Source organism: Callionymus lyra, chromosome 9 (genome assembly GCF_982586985.1).
Source record: "Callionymus lyra chromosome 9, fCalLyr1.hap1.1, whole genome shotgun sequence".
Taxonomy (NCBI): Eukaryota; Metazoa; Chordata; class Actinopteri; order Syngnathiformes; family Callionymidae; genus Callionymus; species Callionymus lyra.
This window is the reverse complement of record NC_141826.1, coordinates 4,715,521-4,734,053: the sequence shown is the minus strand read 5'-3', so window position 1 is coordinate 4,734,053 and position 18,533 is coordinate 4,715,521. Positions and strand designations below refer to the sequence as shown.

General features: G+C 37.8%; 2 protein-coding genes across 2 annotated transcripts; both read left to right on the top strand.

Annotated features, from left to right (window-relative positions):
* The first annotated feature begins 486 nt into the window (after window positions 1-486).
* On the top strand, window positions 487-11,256 carry asb5a (ankyrin repeat and SOCS box containing 5a). The gene is made up of 7 exons (XM_087798744.1): window positions 487-813; window positions 2,724-2,803; window positions 4,663-4,770; window positions 5,001-5,151; window positions 7,587-7,721; window positions 9,693-9,884; window positions 10,006-11,256. The coding sequence occupies exons 1-7, from the start codon at window positions 609-611 to the stop codon at window positions 10,131-10,133; spliced, it is 999 nt and encodes a 332-aa protein (XP_087654870.1). The 5' UTR covers window positions 487-608; the 3' UTR covers window positions 10,134-11,256.
* A 124-nt stretch (window positions 11,257-11,380) lies between these two features.
* On the top strand, window positions 11,381-15,271 carry spata4 (spermatogenesis associated 4). The gene is made up of 5 exons (XM_087798821.1): window positions 11,381-11,606; window positions 12,356-12,485; window positions 12,553-12,671; window positions 13,245-13,465; window positions 14,302-15,271. The coding sequence occupies exons 1-5, from the start codon at window positions 11,506-11,508 to the stop codon at window positions 14,856-14,858; spliced, it is 1,128 nt and encodes a 375-aa protein (XP_087654947.1). The 5' UTR covers window positions 11,381-11,505; the 3' UTR covers window positions 14,859-15,271.
* The last annotated feature ends 3,262 nt before the right edge of the window (window positions 15,272-18,533 follow it).

Below are 18,533 nucleotides of genomic sequence, written 5' to 3'. Positions count from 1 at the left end.
GATAGGAAGAGATTGAAAAAACTTCTCAGGAAGTCTGGTTTTGAGGTGCCTGCTGGAGACGGAACTGTTGGGTTCAGGCAGGTGAGAAACCTGTCCAGCATTCATCGAGAATACAGAATACATTTGCAATTTTTTCCATCCTTTTTTAATTCTGTGTGCTTTCTGCTATGTTGCAATGTCTCACATCTCTTATCTTTAAAACATTTTTTTTTTTTAAACCAAACCACACACAATCTTAGGTTTAATCTGCCCAGTTACATAATCATACGAAACGCTTCAAAGTTAAAAGAAAATGTCATTAGATTGAAAAATAATATAAATCCTGAGTAGAATTTAGAAATAAAAATAAGTTTGTTTCACATTTGTTGCTGCTCTAACTCGACCTATTGTAAATAAAAATGTAAGTATGATGGAGTGAACACACCCACACACACACATTGTGTCATAACAGAGCAGTAGTTTGCTCCTGGGCACAGTAGCAGCCGCAGTAAACTTTTGTCCGGACGAGCCAAGCTCTCAGCTCACCAGGCGGAAAAAAAAAGTTCAAGTGGCATCTGATCCTGTCTTTATCGGGAGGAAAGGCCCCTCTGCGAGGTTTGCTGGAGGAAATGTCAGACCCTACAGGGGAGCTCACAAGCAAGCCCTTCGCGGCCCAGTTGTCCAACGTTTACCTCAGCATCTTGGCACTGTTTTGCTTTAAACTTTTCGTTAAGATCTCCCTCAACCTGCTGGCATATTTCTACGTCGTACGTGGGAACCGCAAAGAGGCAGCAAGGATATCTGCAGAGTTCTATGATCATAACCAGCGACACTGTGAGTAATACCAGAATAGTCTGCGTCTCATTTACTACTACACTCTTGTTATTGATGGAGATACAATATGACTTGGGTTTACATCTGTAAAGATAGGTCATGTTGACATATGACTGGTCAGTATTTGGAAATATAAATCCCGAACCTCCATTACGTAGAAACACGTTTTTCTTGTGACATAACAATGTAAATTCAGCATGAGAACCATTTGTTTCATTTCCACGAATCCAGACAAGAGTGATTTCTCTAATTAGCCTAATATCTTCACATAAATCCTGATATGTACATTCAATATTAAACCATGAAGCTTTAGGCTGGTAGCACTTTTTCCTCTTATGTATTTATAGAACAGAGTCATGATACCCCCCCGTTGCCCCCTCCTCTTCCTACATCCTGCCCTAGTTTCCATTCCCAGCTATGCGATGCACCCTTTAACTCTTAGACAGCCGCCACAACAAACTGTCGCCGGCTTTTTTTTTTTTTTCCTCAGGAAAGGAATAGAGACCATGGCGACAGCATAATCTGTAGCTATAATTCAACGGGATGTTTAATTTAAAGGGGGGGGGGGAACCCAATGGAATGCTAATTAGCTGAGCTTAGTGTATTAGTCACAGCCCTGTAGATATGGCCGTCCTTGTTTGAGGGAATCTGTTTGATGTCTGTAGTTCGGTCCATTCATATTTCAAATTACACTGTCCAGGAGAGAGAAAAAAAAGCTTTCAGCGAAATGTAAAGATGATTATCTGTTAGATAAGGGGACAATGGATGACGATCACAATAATGATGGTAACGTCTGGAATGCAACCTCTGTGTATGAGTGAATATATATGAGTTTAGTGTTACAAATTATTTTCATAAAATATTATCAAAGAGACCCAGGTGTAAGAGGCAATATACAAAGCAACAATTAAAAAATAGAAATACAATTGTATTAAGATTACACTCCCAGGTTCAAACAAAAAAATAGTACTAAAAATGCAAACGAATACTGACTCATTTCTCCACATGTTTACATTATCCAAATAAAAACTGGCAATATTCCGGAACAGCGTGGGGTCAATATGCACAAACCACTAAAAGAGGGAACATATAAAATGAGTCGATAAACAACGTAAAACTCACGAAAAACCGAAATAGAGGTAGGAATAATTAAAGTATCCAAAATCAAAAACCCGGGAGATCAGCAAACCAATGAGGAAAGAAGGAGAGTCAAAGCCATACAATGCAGAAAAGTGAACGAGCTGATGCCGGGCCATGGGACATCCGGTGGTTATGAAGGCAGAATGACTCGCAGACTCCAACAGAGCAGGTGAAACAAGGCAGCAAACAAGGCGAGTCATGACAAGATGATGTAATATCTTTATGCAAGAATAACGTTTGGAGGACATATTCATCAAGTAAAAAACAGAATGAAAAACCTTCACTTTCACAATGGTTTTTACTCTTCTCTGTACTAACCCTGTATGGATGACATTTATTAAAGGTCTGCATATGAAACGTCTTCCGTTCAAGTGCATTTTCTTTGCCAATGTCTAACATTAAGTTCAATCAGCTTTACTGTGTGAAAAGACTGAAGCATTCTTGTTACTTATTCCATCATTGGCACTTAATGTACACAAAGCGCACCATTAAGCAAAGTGGTACGCAACAATGCTCATCGAGCAGGTGCTGCAGAGTCGTTTCTACAATTATCAAGTCCAATTGTTATCAGTCATGAATGTTAAGCGTGATCACTTAGTTAGCACATAAGTAGCTGCGTTGCGCAAACATTGTTTTCCTTCAGATTTATATCAGGCATGTTTTCAAGTGTTTTTCTCTGTCTTCTGTGTGCTTTTTCCAATAATGGTGGATAAAAAAGCTGAACATGAATAGAGCCGAGCAAGGACATGATTTTATTTCTTCTATTGCAGCACCATGGGCAGACCGCTCCCCCCTTCATGATGCAGCTAGCCAGGGTCGCCTCCTGGCCCTCAGGACACTTATATTACAGGTAATTGATGTGAAGTAAAATAATATTATGTTCTTGGCAAAAATGAATCATTGTGGTTTTTTAATAAATGTATCACGGTCATATTAAAGCTTCTTTTTACCTTAAAACTGAGTTTCTTTAAAGAAAACATTAGTATTGCTCTACATTGGGCAGCACAGTGATGCAAGAAAGTCTCAAGTTTGAATTCATCTTGAGGCAACTTCTACTTTGCGGAAAAACACATGCTTTTTATGTAAATTTAAATGTCCAATTTGACATATATTGTGGGACAGAATTAGAAATCACAAATATTGTGAATGGGAATTAATTGCAGAAAGTAGGTGTTGGTACCAATCAGGTCCTAGCCAAGGAACACTTTTCTATACCTTCAAAGGAGCTGGTGGAGGTCTGATCCAGGTTTCTGATTCAATTCAATTCAATCCAATTCAATTTTATTTAAAGTGTCTTATCATAACAAAGTTATCTGAAGACATTTTACAGTTGAAGTAAGACTATAGTTGATTAAGGAAAAAGAGATCCCAGCTATTCAACAATGAGCAAGAAGCGAAACACTGTGAAGTGAGCTATGGCTCCTGATCCAGCAGCCTAGATAGTAGAATGTTTGTAGTGAAGATTCTCTCAGTTCAGATCAAGTCACTTCTGAAGCTGAGCGTAAGAGGACCAAGACAAGACCAGTAGCACTGCAAGGACCAAGACCAACACCAAAACAAGTGGAAAGAGAGACAGACACCTAGACCAATAAATACATCAATAACTAGTAAACACATAATTTACACAATGACTCACTGATTTGAATAAATGTAGACAAATATTGAAGTCAATTTTGATGATAATCTATCACTTGGCGAGTTATGTCAATGTTTGTATCATGAATGGAGTAAAAATAATCACTGTCAGTGGAACATGCATGAATATATACTGTTTATAGAGAGAATATACATTTGATGTTGAAGCAAAGCATTTAAGGAGAACGAAGATATTTCAAAAGTGTAATAAGCTTGAGTACATTTGAATGAAATGTCTGCTGTATATGTGCTGAATAATGCAAAAAAAGATTCAAAATTACAATCATTTGGGGATTGATGTTATCATCCTTTCAGGACTAAAGATTTATGTTTCATATTGAAGTTTTTTTTAACTAAATTTGGCTTAAACTAAAGTTTAAAATGTGACACAGAGCTTCTGGCTTTAAAGTAAGAATACATTTTAAACTCAAAATGATGTAGCACAGCCCCCAAAAAATAAATAAAAAGTCAAAATGTTACCTTTGTTTATGGTATATGTAAATGTGTGTGTCCATCCAAAACCATCCAACTGATTATTTACAAATTTGACTCCACATATCTTCCTTTGATGTGGAACAATTTAAACGAGACAAAATCCAGTAAATTCTCTAAAACATAGGCAAATGTGTCCACATCTGTGCCCCGAGAGAGTGAGAGGATAATGTGTGGTTGTGTGTATGCTTCACACTCAAATTTCTGTCCGGTTTCACCGAAAGAGACTGTCAAAGGTCGCATGACGCTCCAGGTGTTGACATGGAGTAGTTTGCCCTCCAGTTTTTTCTGCTGCGAGTCAGGTCAGCGAGTATAAATAGCAACAAAGCAGCCAGTGTGTTGGAAAAATATGCTCCTGGCAAGAAGTCAAGAGTTACTTACTTAAACTTGATTTTTCTGTCTTCGGAAATACTTCACCGGTGCGTAACAATACAGGGTGGCCAACTGGTAAGGTTCAAGAAACTTTATTAATTGAGGTTAAAGTATAACATTAACAACAAGGGAAAAGGTTGAATTATTCGAAGGGAGACTGCTGTTGGTACCGAGGTGCTCCAACCTATTTTAAAATGCTCTGTATTTCAGGGTCACAATGTGAATGTCCTTACCATAGACCGAGGGACACCCCTTCACGAGGCCTGTCTCGGAGACCATGTTGCTTGTGCGAGAGCTCTCATCGACGCGGGCGCAAATGTAAGCTACTTCTTGACCCTTGTGACCCATTTTGATATTGCCACGCCGCAGAGGTCGAACACAATTTCTTCGGTTGGGGAAGTCACAGCGTGGGCGACAAATGAATGATGCAGGACGCGGCCTTCAGCGTCACTGCGGAGCTATTAGTTTGTTGTTCCCCGGGGCAGTTGCCATTAGTCCACTTGCGTGGTTAAACTGGCCTAAAAATAACAACGAGAATGTGTTTACAGGTCAATGCTTCAACAATTGATGGTGCCACCCCACTATTCAACGCTTGCACAGTAGGCAGTGTTGCATGCACAGAGATACTTTTGGAAAATGGAGCAAAACCACAGAGCCTGGTGTACCGTCCTTCGCCTATACATGAGGCCACCAGCAAAGGTATTTACTGAACTATTCACATATAATTTATAACTGGACGATTTACATACGTTTTATTCTATATTATATTATATTCATGTTATGTAAGACACATATGACCTGCGAGAAATATTTCCTCAGGCATGAATCTCAATGAATCCCTTTTATTGTAACTCAGAAGTGATTTTCCCACTGCAGATGAATTCATCTTTACCAGCCTGTTACAGACAAGATATACTACATTTCAGATGTATTTGAATATTGGAAAATATTGAATGTTTTGATACACAGTTATACAATGTTGTAATTTTCACATTAGAATCAGAAAAGTATAGGATTACATTAGACATTTCTATTCAAATATAATTCCTTCTTTGAACCGTTTTCTTATCCAGTATGTGTTGGTGAGAAGGTTAAGCTTAACTTAGCCTGTCTTACCTCCAAAAACAGCAAATAATTTAACTTAAATTAATTTGGGAAATTGCCTTGCAATCTTTGGTTCCTGCAAAGGTTTGATTGACACCATCTACTGCTAGTGATATAACTTAAAGAAACATTTTGTTTTGTGCTGTAATAGTGCTCAACAATGAACAATAACTGTCTTGCTGACTAACTCAACATGAACAAGTAACATTAGATACAACAAGCCTGAATCATGATTTTCATATCTGATCATTATATTAGAATCATCAGACATGGGTATAGAATTTGTTTCAATTCAATTGATAGTTTTGGTTCTTTAAAATACATTTAGCTGGTGGTAGTTTGCGCTAAAGTTTGCACTTCATTTCCTGCAGTTTAGTTCTAAGGAGGGAATTTGGCTGACAAAATGACACATACCTGCACAATTTAAAGCAGACAGTTGGAAGCATTTTGAGACTGCAATTCGCATTTTCCTGTCAAGATGTTAGAGAAAGATATTGCTTTTTATAGCACTGTGTTGTGCAGTTAAAAATGTTTTCACAAGTGTGGGTATGTAACACTGCATTTGATTTTTCAGTATTAGAGTTTTTATTAAAATAGTTTCAACTTAATGTTCTGATATCATAGTATATATTAATATACTATTAAGATTATATTGTATCAAGTACCAGTATTGTGATGTATTGAGTATAGTAGTGTTCGAGTCACAAGTGTAGAGAAGCAGAAGAGCCATTAGCACTATATTTAATAAATAAAATCCACAAAAGGCAAAATCCAAAATACGTGTGCTCACCTGCCTCATACAGACAAGGTTAACAGAAACATGGAACAAAACAGAAAGGAAATAAAAAAAGAAATGAAAAAAATATATATACAGGAAACAGTTGTTGCCAATACTAACCCTTTGTAGAATTTTGTATTCAGTAATTTTTCAATACATTAGATAAATAGTAATGGGTAGAACTGTTTTTTTTAGGATATGGTGAAGCACACATGGTTCCTCAATAAATTAATTTAAACCTGAACAAAAAATGAATGTATATGATTAAAAATTCATTTATGGATCACGTCATTATTTGAGATTTAAAATATGCATAAACATTGAGTCATCCGCTTACATTGGAGACTTGCATACGCAGGAGGATGTAGGAGTTAGTTCAGGATCAATCCATAAAACGGATGAATGATAATTCGATGTGCCTTGGGCAAGTTCAGATACATATGATGTACGTGATTTATGCTTAAAAGCAATATTTAATATGATATATATATATTTAAATATATTATAGAATTCAAATATATGCTGCATCACCCTGGGTTATCAGTACATATACTCCAGCCCCAAGTTGCTTGGATTCAATCAAACATCCATTTTTATATTTTTACATGTATTTAAACATTTTCTAAACATTTTGAATAACTGAATAATATTTTTTTTTTAGTAGAAGACATACAGGCACATCATCACTCATCTTTGCTCAGATCATGGTCCCAAAAATGCATAGTTTCTTTCTTAACTCCAAACAGGTTTAGGTTTAAATCAGAACATACATTTTAGGATCAAAGTATGCGTGTGTACTGTGATTAAGTTAAAGGGTAGCGTGAACATTAGGCTTGAAAGAGATAACTCTTTCTACAGTTCATATTTTACTGGGAAATATAAAAGAAATTCGTAGTGTGTGGTATGTTGTGGAATTCTATACATGTCTGTTGTAAAGTAAGTTTTTCTATATAACACATTTTAAAGGATTTGAATTATTGAATTATTAAAAAACATCAAGCAATGACGCTCCAATTTTTTTAAAGACCTCAGTCCTAATACTCTTTTAGAAATGTCAATCCCCAGTAGGGTTTTTTGTGGGCCATTTAATGCACCCCCTGTCATCCACCAGCTCTGCTCTGCACAGTGCAGTAAAACTCATATTGTCAGAGCAGCACGAGAGAGCAAGAAGTCCTGTGTGACTGCAACTGAAAGCTCGGCAGTGTCAAGAGAGTGATGTGACGTGTTGTCTTTATGCTCTGCTACTTTTTAGGACATCATGGTTGTGTGGAGGTTCTGGTGACCTGGGGGGCAGATGTGGACTTGGGCATTCCTCACCTGGGTACGGCGCTCTACACCGCCTGCGTCTGCCAGGAGCTGGAGTGTGCCAGGAAGCTGCTGAAGGAAGGTAGGTCCCACTGCTGCTCTGAGAGAACATGCTCATGCAGTTTATGGATGGAGTTGGATTGCGTGTATGACACAGTGACATCTAGTGGAGGGCCAGTGGAGTTAAACGCAATTATGATAAATGAAGAAGCAAAACGAATATAGGAATCCAAGTCTATATCTACGTTGTTTATAAATACACAATACAAAAATATAAATACACGAAAATTATTTGTTGTTTGTATATGTTTTAACTATTGTGAACATGACAAAGAAATATATGTGTACAGTTATATATTGTACTACAGCAGAATGTAATCTAAGAACGTGTTTTGATCTTCATCTTTTTCACAAGAGTAGACAAACACTTTCTGCTAATATTTGAACCTCAAAAACGCATATCTATGTTTTTTTTAGAATTTGACCACTCCAAGTTAAGAAAAAAATTAAATGAATGGTAGAACGAGCCTATTTCCTTGGAGTTGACAATTGGTTTAACAACATTGGCAGGAGAAACCTCGTTTAAAAAAACCTTTTTTTATCCATCGTTAGACTTGCACAATGTTAAGAGGGAACTGTGGATTATATTTTATTTAAGCCACTCTTAAATTCTGAAATATTCCAAGGATGTTTGGTTTAAAAAGTACTCTTGAAATCATCCATTTCACATACTTAAATAGCAAGCTCAAAACGAATGTGTGTGCATCTGTGTGTGTGTGTGTGTGTGTGCATCTGTATTAGTGTGTTTGTATGTGTGTATGAATCTATATTAGGTGTTTATATGTGTGTGCATCTGTAAGTGTGTGTGCATCTGTATGTGTGTGCATCTGTAGGTGTGTCTGCATCTGTATGTGTGTGTGTGCATCTGTATTAGTGTGGTTGTATGTGTGTATGAATCTATATTAGGTGTTTATATGTGTGTGCATCTGTAAGTGTGTGTGCATCTGTATGTGTGTGCATCTGTAGGTGTGTCTGCATCTGTATGTGTGTGTGTGCATCTGTATTAGTGTGGTTGTATTTGTGTGTGCATCTGTAAGCATGCGCATCTGTAGGTGTGTGTGCATCCGTATGTGTGTGCATCTGTAGGTGTGTGTTGATCTGTATGTGTGTTTGTGCATCTGTAAGCATGCGCATCTGTAAGCATGCGCATCTTTAGGTGTGTGTGCATCTGTATGTGTGTGTGTGCATCTGTATTATTGTGTTTGTATGTGTGTGTGCATCTGTATTGGTGTGTGTTTGTATGTGTGTGCATCTGTATGTGTGTGTGTTCATCGCTATACATTTGCATCTGTGTGTCTGCATCTGTATGTGTATGTGTACATCTGTATGTGTGCATTTATATGTGAACATCTGTATGTGGCATCTTATTGTTTGTGTGCGTCTTTATTGATGTGTGTTTGTATGTGTGTGTGCGCATCTGTATGCGTGTGTGTTCATCTGCATGAGTTTGCATCTGTATGTGTGTGTGTTCATCTGTATGTGTGCATTTATATGTGTACATCTGTATGTGGCATCTTATTGTTTGTGTGCGTCTTTATTGATGTGTGTTTGTATGTGTGTGTGCGCATCTGTATGCATGTGTGTTCATCTGCATGAGTTTGCATCTGTATGTGTGTGTCTACATCTGTATGTGTGCATCTGTATGTGTGTGTGTGCATCTGTATGTGTTCAGCCAATCTCCCTGCTGATTGGCTGAACTCATGTTTTCACTCATGTTTTATGTTGCCTACAAAAATATACAGCCGAGCAGATAATCTGAACAAGAGTACATTATCAAACAGGTAGTGTGGGAATCAGCCTTAAGTTTATCATATAATTTCCATTTTGATATACTGTAAGTAGAAAATGTTGCATTAACATGTCAAAGAGATGGTAATGCCACTGACACGATGTTAAACTTTCCCTCTTTACCCTCTTTTAACATTCTACATATTAGCTTCTGGTTTTAAATGATTTCATTCAGGCTCTGATTCCCTCTTCTGTCGATCTACAGGAGCTGATGTACAAAAAGGTAAATCCCTGGACTCTCCTCTTCATGCAGCTGCAGAGAAAGACTGCACAGCAGTGGTCAAGGTCCTGCTGGATTTTGGCGCCGACATCAACGCCAGAAACGTGGAGTTTCAGAGGCCGGTGGACGTGGCTCCACCCAGCAGTATAACAGAAGGATTCCTGCTGCTGTATGAAGGCAAGTTATTGATCTAAAGCTCAGACTTTGATCCTGAAATATAACATACTGATATTTTCTTCTGACTGTGAGACAATCCTATAGCTCTTATTCCACATGACATGTTTTCTTTCTTCAACAGCTACGCCAAGATTGCTGAGCCAACTGTGTCGTCAGAGCATTAGGAAATGTGTCGGGCGCGACAGGCTGCACCTCCTCTCACATCTTCCCCTTCCTAGCAGGCTCAGAAGATTCCTGCTGTATCAGTGACAGCTCAGACTCGTCTGTCTGGGATTCACTAGCGTGCACATTGTTAGATTCAAGACTTCATACAACTGGAAATTAGATTAACCACAGAGAAGCTGAGCTATTATCATTGTGTGACTTAAGATCAGACCTGGGTAAAGTCAAACCCGGGGGCCACAGACGGCCCTTTGAATGTATTCACGTGGCCCTCACGAGATCAAAGATCATGTAGAAACTAACAAACTTATTTTGTATGTATTCAGTTAATTATGACTATAATGTTTTTGTTTTAGGAATTTATAAAGTAAATATTTATTACCCAATAAAATAAATTGGAGAAATGTCTTTAATATGAGATTAAAAAAACACCATGAAATAATAATTTAACAATATTTTTTTTCACTCCTTTGTGACCCTGGTCTAGAAAAGCGCTCTACAAATATTTCTTACTTACTTACTTTATCCTGATCTACCCTCACAACATTCAATTGCAACTGCTTTAGATCAATTTCAGGTAATTTCTTGGTTTTGAGTGACGATTTTTTTAAACTGTGACATTTCAATTTTAAAATGTATTGTTTGGTTTCTTTATTGTTTATAAGCGATTCTCATTTCTTCAAGACAATCTGTTTACCAGCTACTTAATTATAACTCAGGAGAGTCACAAAAATAATGAAATGTATCATCAAAAAACTTATACAAAAAGTAGATCAGGGGTCTGCAGTTGTAGAGTGTCCTTCTATCAACCACCAGCTTCTTCCTATACTAAATCACATTAAAATAAATAACTGTAATCTTTCATAGGAGCTTCACTTTAAAGTGCATGTGTCCTCTTGTATGTGTATAATGACAGCAACTATATTACACCGTTATGTTATATATCATTTCTTAGAATTACCTGGACTGGTTTGCACCTGCACATGTCAAATTTTGTTCATGACACAACTGCACTTTAGATATACATGCAAATTAATGTATATTTCGTGTGTTTCAAGAGATGTTGTAATACCGATTACACATATAATGAGTAACTAGGGAACGTAATTTTCTTCACAGACAGTTCTCACTGATGACCAGCAGATGGCGGCAACCGGCGTCTGTCGGGAGACATGGCTGCCGCTGTGATCGTAGAAGAAGAATGATTTGACTTCATAGCGCACAAACGCGAACAAAGCGCTTCAAAGTCACACTTTTAAAAGAGATGGTTTGCGTCTCTCATGGAAGATGGACGAGCACTGGAGCAGGATCATAAAGTATATATACAAGTCCAGCGAGAGCATCGCTACCTAGGATTCTAAGCACAAAGAGCATCTGTGCATGTTGGGATTATTAACTAGCGCAAGTACACGCGAGTACTTGGTGAAATGAGAACATCACTTTATATTTATGGAACCACATGCCTTATGCACGTTGTGCTAACCTTTACGGATTGCCGAGAGAAGTTGTGCTGTGGCTGCAGGGACTTAACTTGGCCGCTTATCCCGGGAATGTGCGCAGGTACTCCTGTAGTTACGGTAGTGTCCCTGTTTAGCCCCGCTATGTCATTTCCCCCAATTAAGTCATCATATTTTTTCTTTTATTTTGAGAGTTTTGTTTATTATTTGTAATTAAGTCATTGGTTAAGTAAAATATGTGCAAAAATACAAGTTTCAAATGTTTAAATTACTTTTACTTTGAGAAAACGATACAAAAAATGTATCCCTACGTTATATTTCAGCAGATAGAAGAATAAAACCGTTACTGTAGTTTACTTTAGGTTAAATATATTTATATAAATGTAAAGGTTTTTTTTTTCCTCTACTTTGGGTAGAAAAAAACAAACTTTTTTTACTTTTTATTTTATTGTTCTAATAATATATTGTGTCTATGTTTTTAGGAAACATAAAAAAAAACACGTTTTATTTGTGCAGGCTTTCCCTGATCGTCTGGAATTCCTGTGTTATTCTTGGTGTTATCTTGACCTTTTAAGTATATTTTTATTGAGTATTATTTTGATTGTTTAAGCGCTTTCTGACCCTGGTCTGGAAAAGCGCTCTATAACTATTACTTACTTACATATAGTGTTTCTACACATTTACTGCACATTATTAAGATATAGTTATTGAACAATAATTGTTATTGTTGTAATGTAGGGAAAAGTAATGTATGATATCATTTAGTAAAATGAAACCAACTACCTTTGTTTTAATTGAATTTTAATAGTTTTAAAAACTGGCTGAATAATACTTTTTTTTCTTAATTTGCAGAGATTTTTCTAACGGCTACCTCGTGGCAGAGATACTCTCTTTTTATCACCCCTCTGTCTTCCAAATGTACCAATACAAAAACGAATCGTCGGTTGCTGCCAAACAGTGGAATTGGAATAAGATAAAACAGGTGAATGAATGCTATCAGGAATAAGGGGGGTGCGCTTACTTACTTTGATGTTAATGTTTTGTTTCAGGTTTTAAGAAAGTTAAATCTTTCCTTCATAAAAGAGGTTGTTGAGGGAACAATTCACTGCAAACCTGGAGCAGCTGAACTGATGGTGCAGCAGCTGTATTCTATTTTAACTAAAAACAGGTGAGGAGAGAAACTTATTAAAAGAAAAAAACAATCATTTATTATTAACAAAACAGCAGAGATGTTTGTGATGTGAAGGATGCAATATTTACTTTAACATTTTTGTTGGGGAATGCTGCAGTAAATGTAAATATAGCAAATGACACCAAAATTATCTACAAAAAGCAGATGTTTCAAGTTGGATCTTTGAATAGAGTTCACTGATCAAGCTGTAAAGGCCAGATTATATCACCTGTGTTTGACAAGCAGGAGTTTCACATTTGATTATCTAAAAGATACTAAGTGTATGAAATGTCAGTGTTGCCTTTAGGGATTTAATCTGTGGGGACCAGACACGAGATTTAGTCTTTCCTCGTGTTGCTACAGTGACATTTATACTGCCTACGAAATTACAAGTTTGTTCACTGATAAATATTTATAACAGTGTTGTGTACAATTACGAAATATATAGTAAAATAAATTCTACTTTGTCACATAAGTCTGTTTGGTTTTTATATTATTACAATTGAAAATTGGTGGTTTTAACTTTTTTTTTTTCTCAACTTTAAACATTCGTATAACTGTTGTTCTCAGCACACGTGACGTAATGCGACCTAACCTGGATTTCACGGACCACAAGTACCAAGAAAAGCTGCCGTACGTGGCCAGGTCCACAGCCATCATGGCGGTCAGAAACAATTTGAAAAGTTCGGAAATGTTGGCCCATCCCGACATGTTAATGAATCTGCGGAAGGCTGAGACGATCATCGACAGACACCAGAAAAACAAGGCTGTGGAGAAAGCTCTTTACCCTGGTGAGAATATTACACCACATTCAAGTTCTGTTTAAAGTGAACACCTGAAATAAAAAACAAATGAATCTTGTTTTATAATATGAATCAAGCTATCACTAATATTGGCCAGCATCTTTTATTCTCACTTATGGTTTCAATATAATTTCATATGTATTTTCTGGATTATAATGGGCTTTATTCTCATTTTAAATGGTTTGCATTATTCTAGATTTAATAAATATATACTGTAGCAACACTATCAACCACAAGATTTCAATCTTATTTTAAATTGCACTAAAGGAATCATGTTAAAAAGCAGGTTTATAAATTAAGCCAATAGAGCTTCATCATTAATGGAATTGTGATGATTAAGCTCCTTATTTTCCGCAGTTATTACAGTTAAACACTGGTTAGAAAAAAGTAGAAGGCCTTTATTGTCAAAATACACAAGCACAATGAGATTAGAGATTCTACAAAATGTACGTAAATATATTTTTATCTATCATTTTTTGTTACTAAATGTTAAATTCAGATGATTTTTAATCAACGTTTCTTGTTCTTTTGGCTATAATCATGCAGCACTTATCAGTTTAATTCCTGTGCTGGTGGTTAATAAGTAAGTAAGTAAGTAATTTTTATTTGTATAGCGCTTTTCTAGACCAGGGTCACAAAGCGCTTAAACAATCAAAACAATATTCAAAAAAGTACATATTTTAAAGATCAAGATAAAACTGTTAACACAACAGGAGTTCCAGAAAATCAAGGAAAAGCCTGAACAAATAGAAATGTCTTAAGATGTTTCTTATGTAAAGAAAGTAATTCTTAAACAAAGAGTTTTCTTTTCCCTTCTCTTGCAGAACGCTACAAAATCAAGGCTCATCTTCAAAAGACTATTGTCAAAAGTACTGAGCGGCCCAAACGGGAAGAGAGGCCTCTGGAAAGGATGTCGGTTTACTGCAGCCCACCTAGAGTGGCGAGCCGTTTACCCCTCGCCCCCGAAGAGGTGGACCCTGGTGCGAGGAGACCAAAGTGTCCCAAACGCACGACTCTTGACCACCAAACTTCACCCCTGGCTGGGAAGCTCGGAGCTTCTCCGAAGCCAGAGGAGCCATGTTCCTCGAGTGTGTTCTGGGTTCACCCCGGTGCTGCCTATCAGCTGGACGTGCACATAAAACCTCTCACCACAGGAGTCTGGGAGGATCCTTATCACAAGCCTGAGCCTCCGAGAGTAACAGCTTTTGATGTGAAAGAGAAGCAGCTGTACACCAAGCTTCTTCTTCAACACAATGCGCCTGGTCAGTGCTGCGTCACTAGGTGGCACCATCTCCCCACCTTATCCACACCGGACCATTCAGCCAGACAGTCCTTCACAGTGTGTCTTCCAAGAAATCACCAGCCGTCTGCAAAATGCTAAAACCCAGAGCCATGATTTTGATCTGAGACTTTCGGGGGGCGAGGCTTGAGACTATATTCGGTACACAAACGACTTCTTTCATGATAGAAGATTAGAGGAACGAATGGTGCTGTTGAAGGAAGACTGATGGTGACGCCTGCATCTGGATAAAGGACACTTTAGCAGTCATTGGTGTATCCCAGAGCAGTTTTTCTTATCGAGAACCAAATGTCTTCGAGCCCAAATAGCTCAAATCTTGACGGAAATGTTACTTATGATGGTCACCAGGAAAAAGAAGATTTGCCCAAAGGCACCTTGGCACATTGTCAAAAGCCATGAGGCATCAAACCAGTGACATTTTCTTGCAATTTAGCCTTTAAACTTTCAGTTACATGCTGCCCTCCTTCGTGTATAAAGCTGATTCTTCTTCTCTATTTAGAGTATATATCATTGAAAATATATATTTGTAAGTTATATGGTGGAGAGATGCTTAAGATGCACAGTGATAATTTAATTTTGTTCAGTTAAATAATGTTTAACAAGTTATGCATGGTTCATGTCCTCTTTATCCTTCCTGCTTTTCATTTTTGGTATAAAAAAATCTATCCATCTGTGAGTTCAAGTGTGTAAAAACTAACAATCAATAGATTATCGAGTTAATATGATTATTCTGTTTCACAAAATTAGAAGTTTAAAAAGTAGCCAAAATAAAATTGCCATCAATGAGCAACAGGATATTAAACATGTTCTCCTCATTTTATTCTAACGTCTCATATAATCTGGACCATATTGTAAGTAAGTAAGTAAGTAAGTATATTTATTTATATAGCGCTTTTCGAGACCAGGGTCACAAAGCGCTTAAACAATCAAAACAATACTCAAAAAAGTACATACTTTAAAGATCAAGATAATACTGAGAACAACACAGGAGTTCCAGAGAATCAAGGAAAAGCCTGAACAAATAGAAACTTCTTAAGATGTTTCTTAAAGGAGTCAGTAGATCCATCAAGCGCAAAGAGAGAGGAAGATCGTTCCAAAGCTTAGGAGCAACAGCCTGAAAAGATTTCTCTCCTCTGGTCCTGAACCTGAACTGTGTGCGTGGAACCATCAGTAGATTCTGATCCACAGACCTCAGAGCCCGAGCTGGGGTGTAAGGCTGGATCAGATCAGTGATGTAAGGAGGAGCCTGACCATGAATAGATCTGAAAGTAAGAACCAGAATTTTAAAGTTGATCCTGAAAGAAACTGGAAGCCAGTGAAGAGTTTTAAGGATCGGAGAAATGTGAGTTCTTCTACTTTAGCAGGTCAGAATTCTGGCTGCAGAGTTCTGAATCAACTGCAGGCAAGACAGCTCCTTCTTGTTAAGACAAGAAAACAAACTGTTACAATAGTCCAGACGAGAAGAAACAAACGCATGGATTACAAGCTCCAGATCATGTTGTGACAACATTTTCCTAAGTTTAGAGATTTTTCTCAGTTGAAGGAAACAGTTTCTGGTCAGTTTTCTGCAGTGTCGAACAAGAGACATGTCTTTATCAAATACAACACCCAGGTTTCTCAGGCTCAGTTTGACAGACTGACCTAAGTCACCCAAGTACTGACTCAACCCTGGAACCTTATCATCAGGAGCAATCACCAGTGTTTTAGTTTTGTCCACATTTAGCTGTAGAGTGTTTTCACTCAGCCATTGTTTGATTTCTAGCAAACAATTGACTAAGCTGTTCAGCCTCTGGGGCTCAGTTGGGTCAAAAGAGCAGTAGAGCTGGATGTCATCAGCAAAAATGTGATGACACGCCTCTGAGACCTAACTTTCAAAGGCTTAGGTTCAGGGATGAAGTCCAGGTTAAACAAGACAAGAGAATGATCACTCAGATGGACATCATGTACAGTTACATTAGAAATGTCCAGGCCAAGAGTAAAAACGAAGTCTAAAATGTGGCCTTTTTGATGAGTGGGTTCAGAAACATGTTGCTCAAAATTAAAGACTTCTGTTAAAGTTAAAAGTTCTTTAGCAGAACAAGATGTGACGTCATCAACATGAAGATTCAAGTCTCCAAGAATAAGAACAGATTCCATTTGAATAATGGAAGATAAGAAGTCACTAAAGTCTTTCAAGAACACCGCCGCAGGACCAGGCGGACGGTAGATTGACACACAATAGAACCAACCAAGATCATCTGAGACTCAAAAGAAGTGAATTCCTGTGTCTGAATCACTTTGCAAGAACAACTCTCCCTAAAAACAGTAGCAAGACCTCCTCCATGACCAGAGAGGCGAGGCTTCCCCAGGACAGCGCTCCCTACTGGACAGAGTTCGTTCAGATGAATAAACTCTTCCTCTCTCTGCCAAGTCTCAGAAAGGCATAATAAATCCAAATTAACTCTTGTGAAAAGATCATTAAGAATAAAGGATTTATTAGTAATGGAGCGAACATTTAGAAGTCCTACATTCAGCACCGATGACGTCACTGACGACGCCGCGTCACTGACAGGCGCGCAGAGCGGGATCTTTTGAAGCGAACAGCGGTCACGTGGGTACCAGCTGTCACTGAAGTTCAACTCGGTAGTAAAAGCCGAATTAAAGAAAGGAAATGAAAAAATCTTACCACCTTTTGTTGAGGTCTGGACAGACGGCAGCGCTGATGTGTCGTCATGCTCTTCCGCGAAAGGAATGTCGATCAAACATCGATGACGTCCGATGACGTCAGAGTTGTTCCGAGCAATCGCGATTGCGCGTCTCATCCTGACCTGTACTCCAGGCCGACTCGATCACTTGCGGAAATCGCCCGGTACCCGAGAGATCAAACGATATTCCACAGAGTCCGAGTCGATGAGAAGCGGAGCCGGAAACACGTTCACCGAACGTTGGAAACGGTCGCAATTATAATCCTCCATCGCGATCATAGATCATAGATGCTTGAGACATATCTTTAGTGATATGAGCATAATATCCGGACAAGTAGTCGTTAAAACGACTGTTTTTGGCAATTATTGCAGGAGCTTACGTTCAAGCAGCCGATCAAAGGCTCACCGGAAGCGTTGTCTCAAGTAAAGTGACAACCAATATTATATATCTAAGTGTTCTACTGTTAGCCTGAAAGACAATGTTAATAAATTGTTTATGATAATTTTTTTATAAGGTAAAATCATGATTATGACATGATTATTATCATGGGATTTCTTCTCATCGCCCCTGAAGGCGGAGGGTGATCCGTCAAGTGTGTCCCACTTCTCAACCTATGTAGCTGGGATTGCCTTAAGCCATTTGTGATCTAGAGAAGTGGAAATCAGCAAAAACGATTGAGAGGAGATTTCAGAAAAATAAAGCAAAACTTCAGTGGTTCATAAGTTTGCTTTGTACTTATCATGCGTAAAGATGTCTTGTTTTTTTAGTGGTACTTAAGTGTTTCTCAGTTACTGTTCCTCATGCCACACAATGATGTTGGATGGCGAACAAGAACCTTAAGAGAATCCCAGAAAATCCTGCAAATGTTTTAAGTCGTAAAACAGGCAGCAATACATACAATTGTAAAAAGAAATTCAACCAGTGTCAGAATTATGTAACTCCAATTTAGTGTCTCTTTGATGCAATGTACATTTTTAGGTTAGGTTAGGTTAGGTAGAACTTTATTGATTCCTCAGAAGGTCTCCTTCGGGAAATTGTTTTTTTTCCAAATTAGCCTCAGCAAATACAGCA

What these genes read in the sequence shown, in the direction of transcription:
- asb5a (XM_087798744.1), top strand. Translation starts at nt 609, where the DNA reads ATGTCAGACCCTACAGGGGAGCTCACAAGCAAGCCCTTCGCGGCCCAG. An exon ending in TGATCATAACCAGCGACACT is followed by an intron (nt 814 to 2,723) that starts GTGAGTAATACC and finishes CTTCTATTGCAG; the next exon opens with CACCATGGGCAGACCGCTCC. An exon ending in ATTCCTGCTGCTGTATGAAG is followed by an intron (nt 9,885 to 10,005) that starts GCAAGTTATTGA and finishes TTTCTTCAACAG; the next exon opens with CTACGCCAAGATTGCTGAGC.
- spata4 (XM_087798821.1), top strand. Translation starts at nt 11,506, where the DNA reads ATGCCTTATGCACGTTGTGCTAACCTTTACGGATTGCCGAGAGAAGTT. An exon ending in ATTGGAATAAGATAAAACAG is followed by an intron (nt 12,486 to 12,552) that starts GTGAATGAATGC and finishes GTTTTGTTTCAG; the next exon opens with GTTTTAAGAAAGTTAAATCT. An exon ending in GGAGAAAGCTCTTTACCCTG is followed by an intron (nt 13,466 to 14,301) that starts GTGAGAATATTA and finishes CTTCTCTTGCAG; the next exon opens with AACGCTACAAAATCAAGGCT.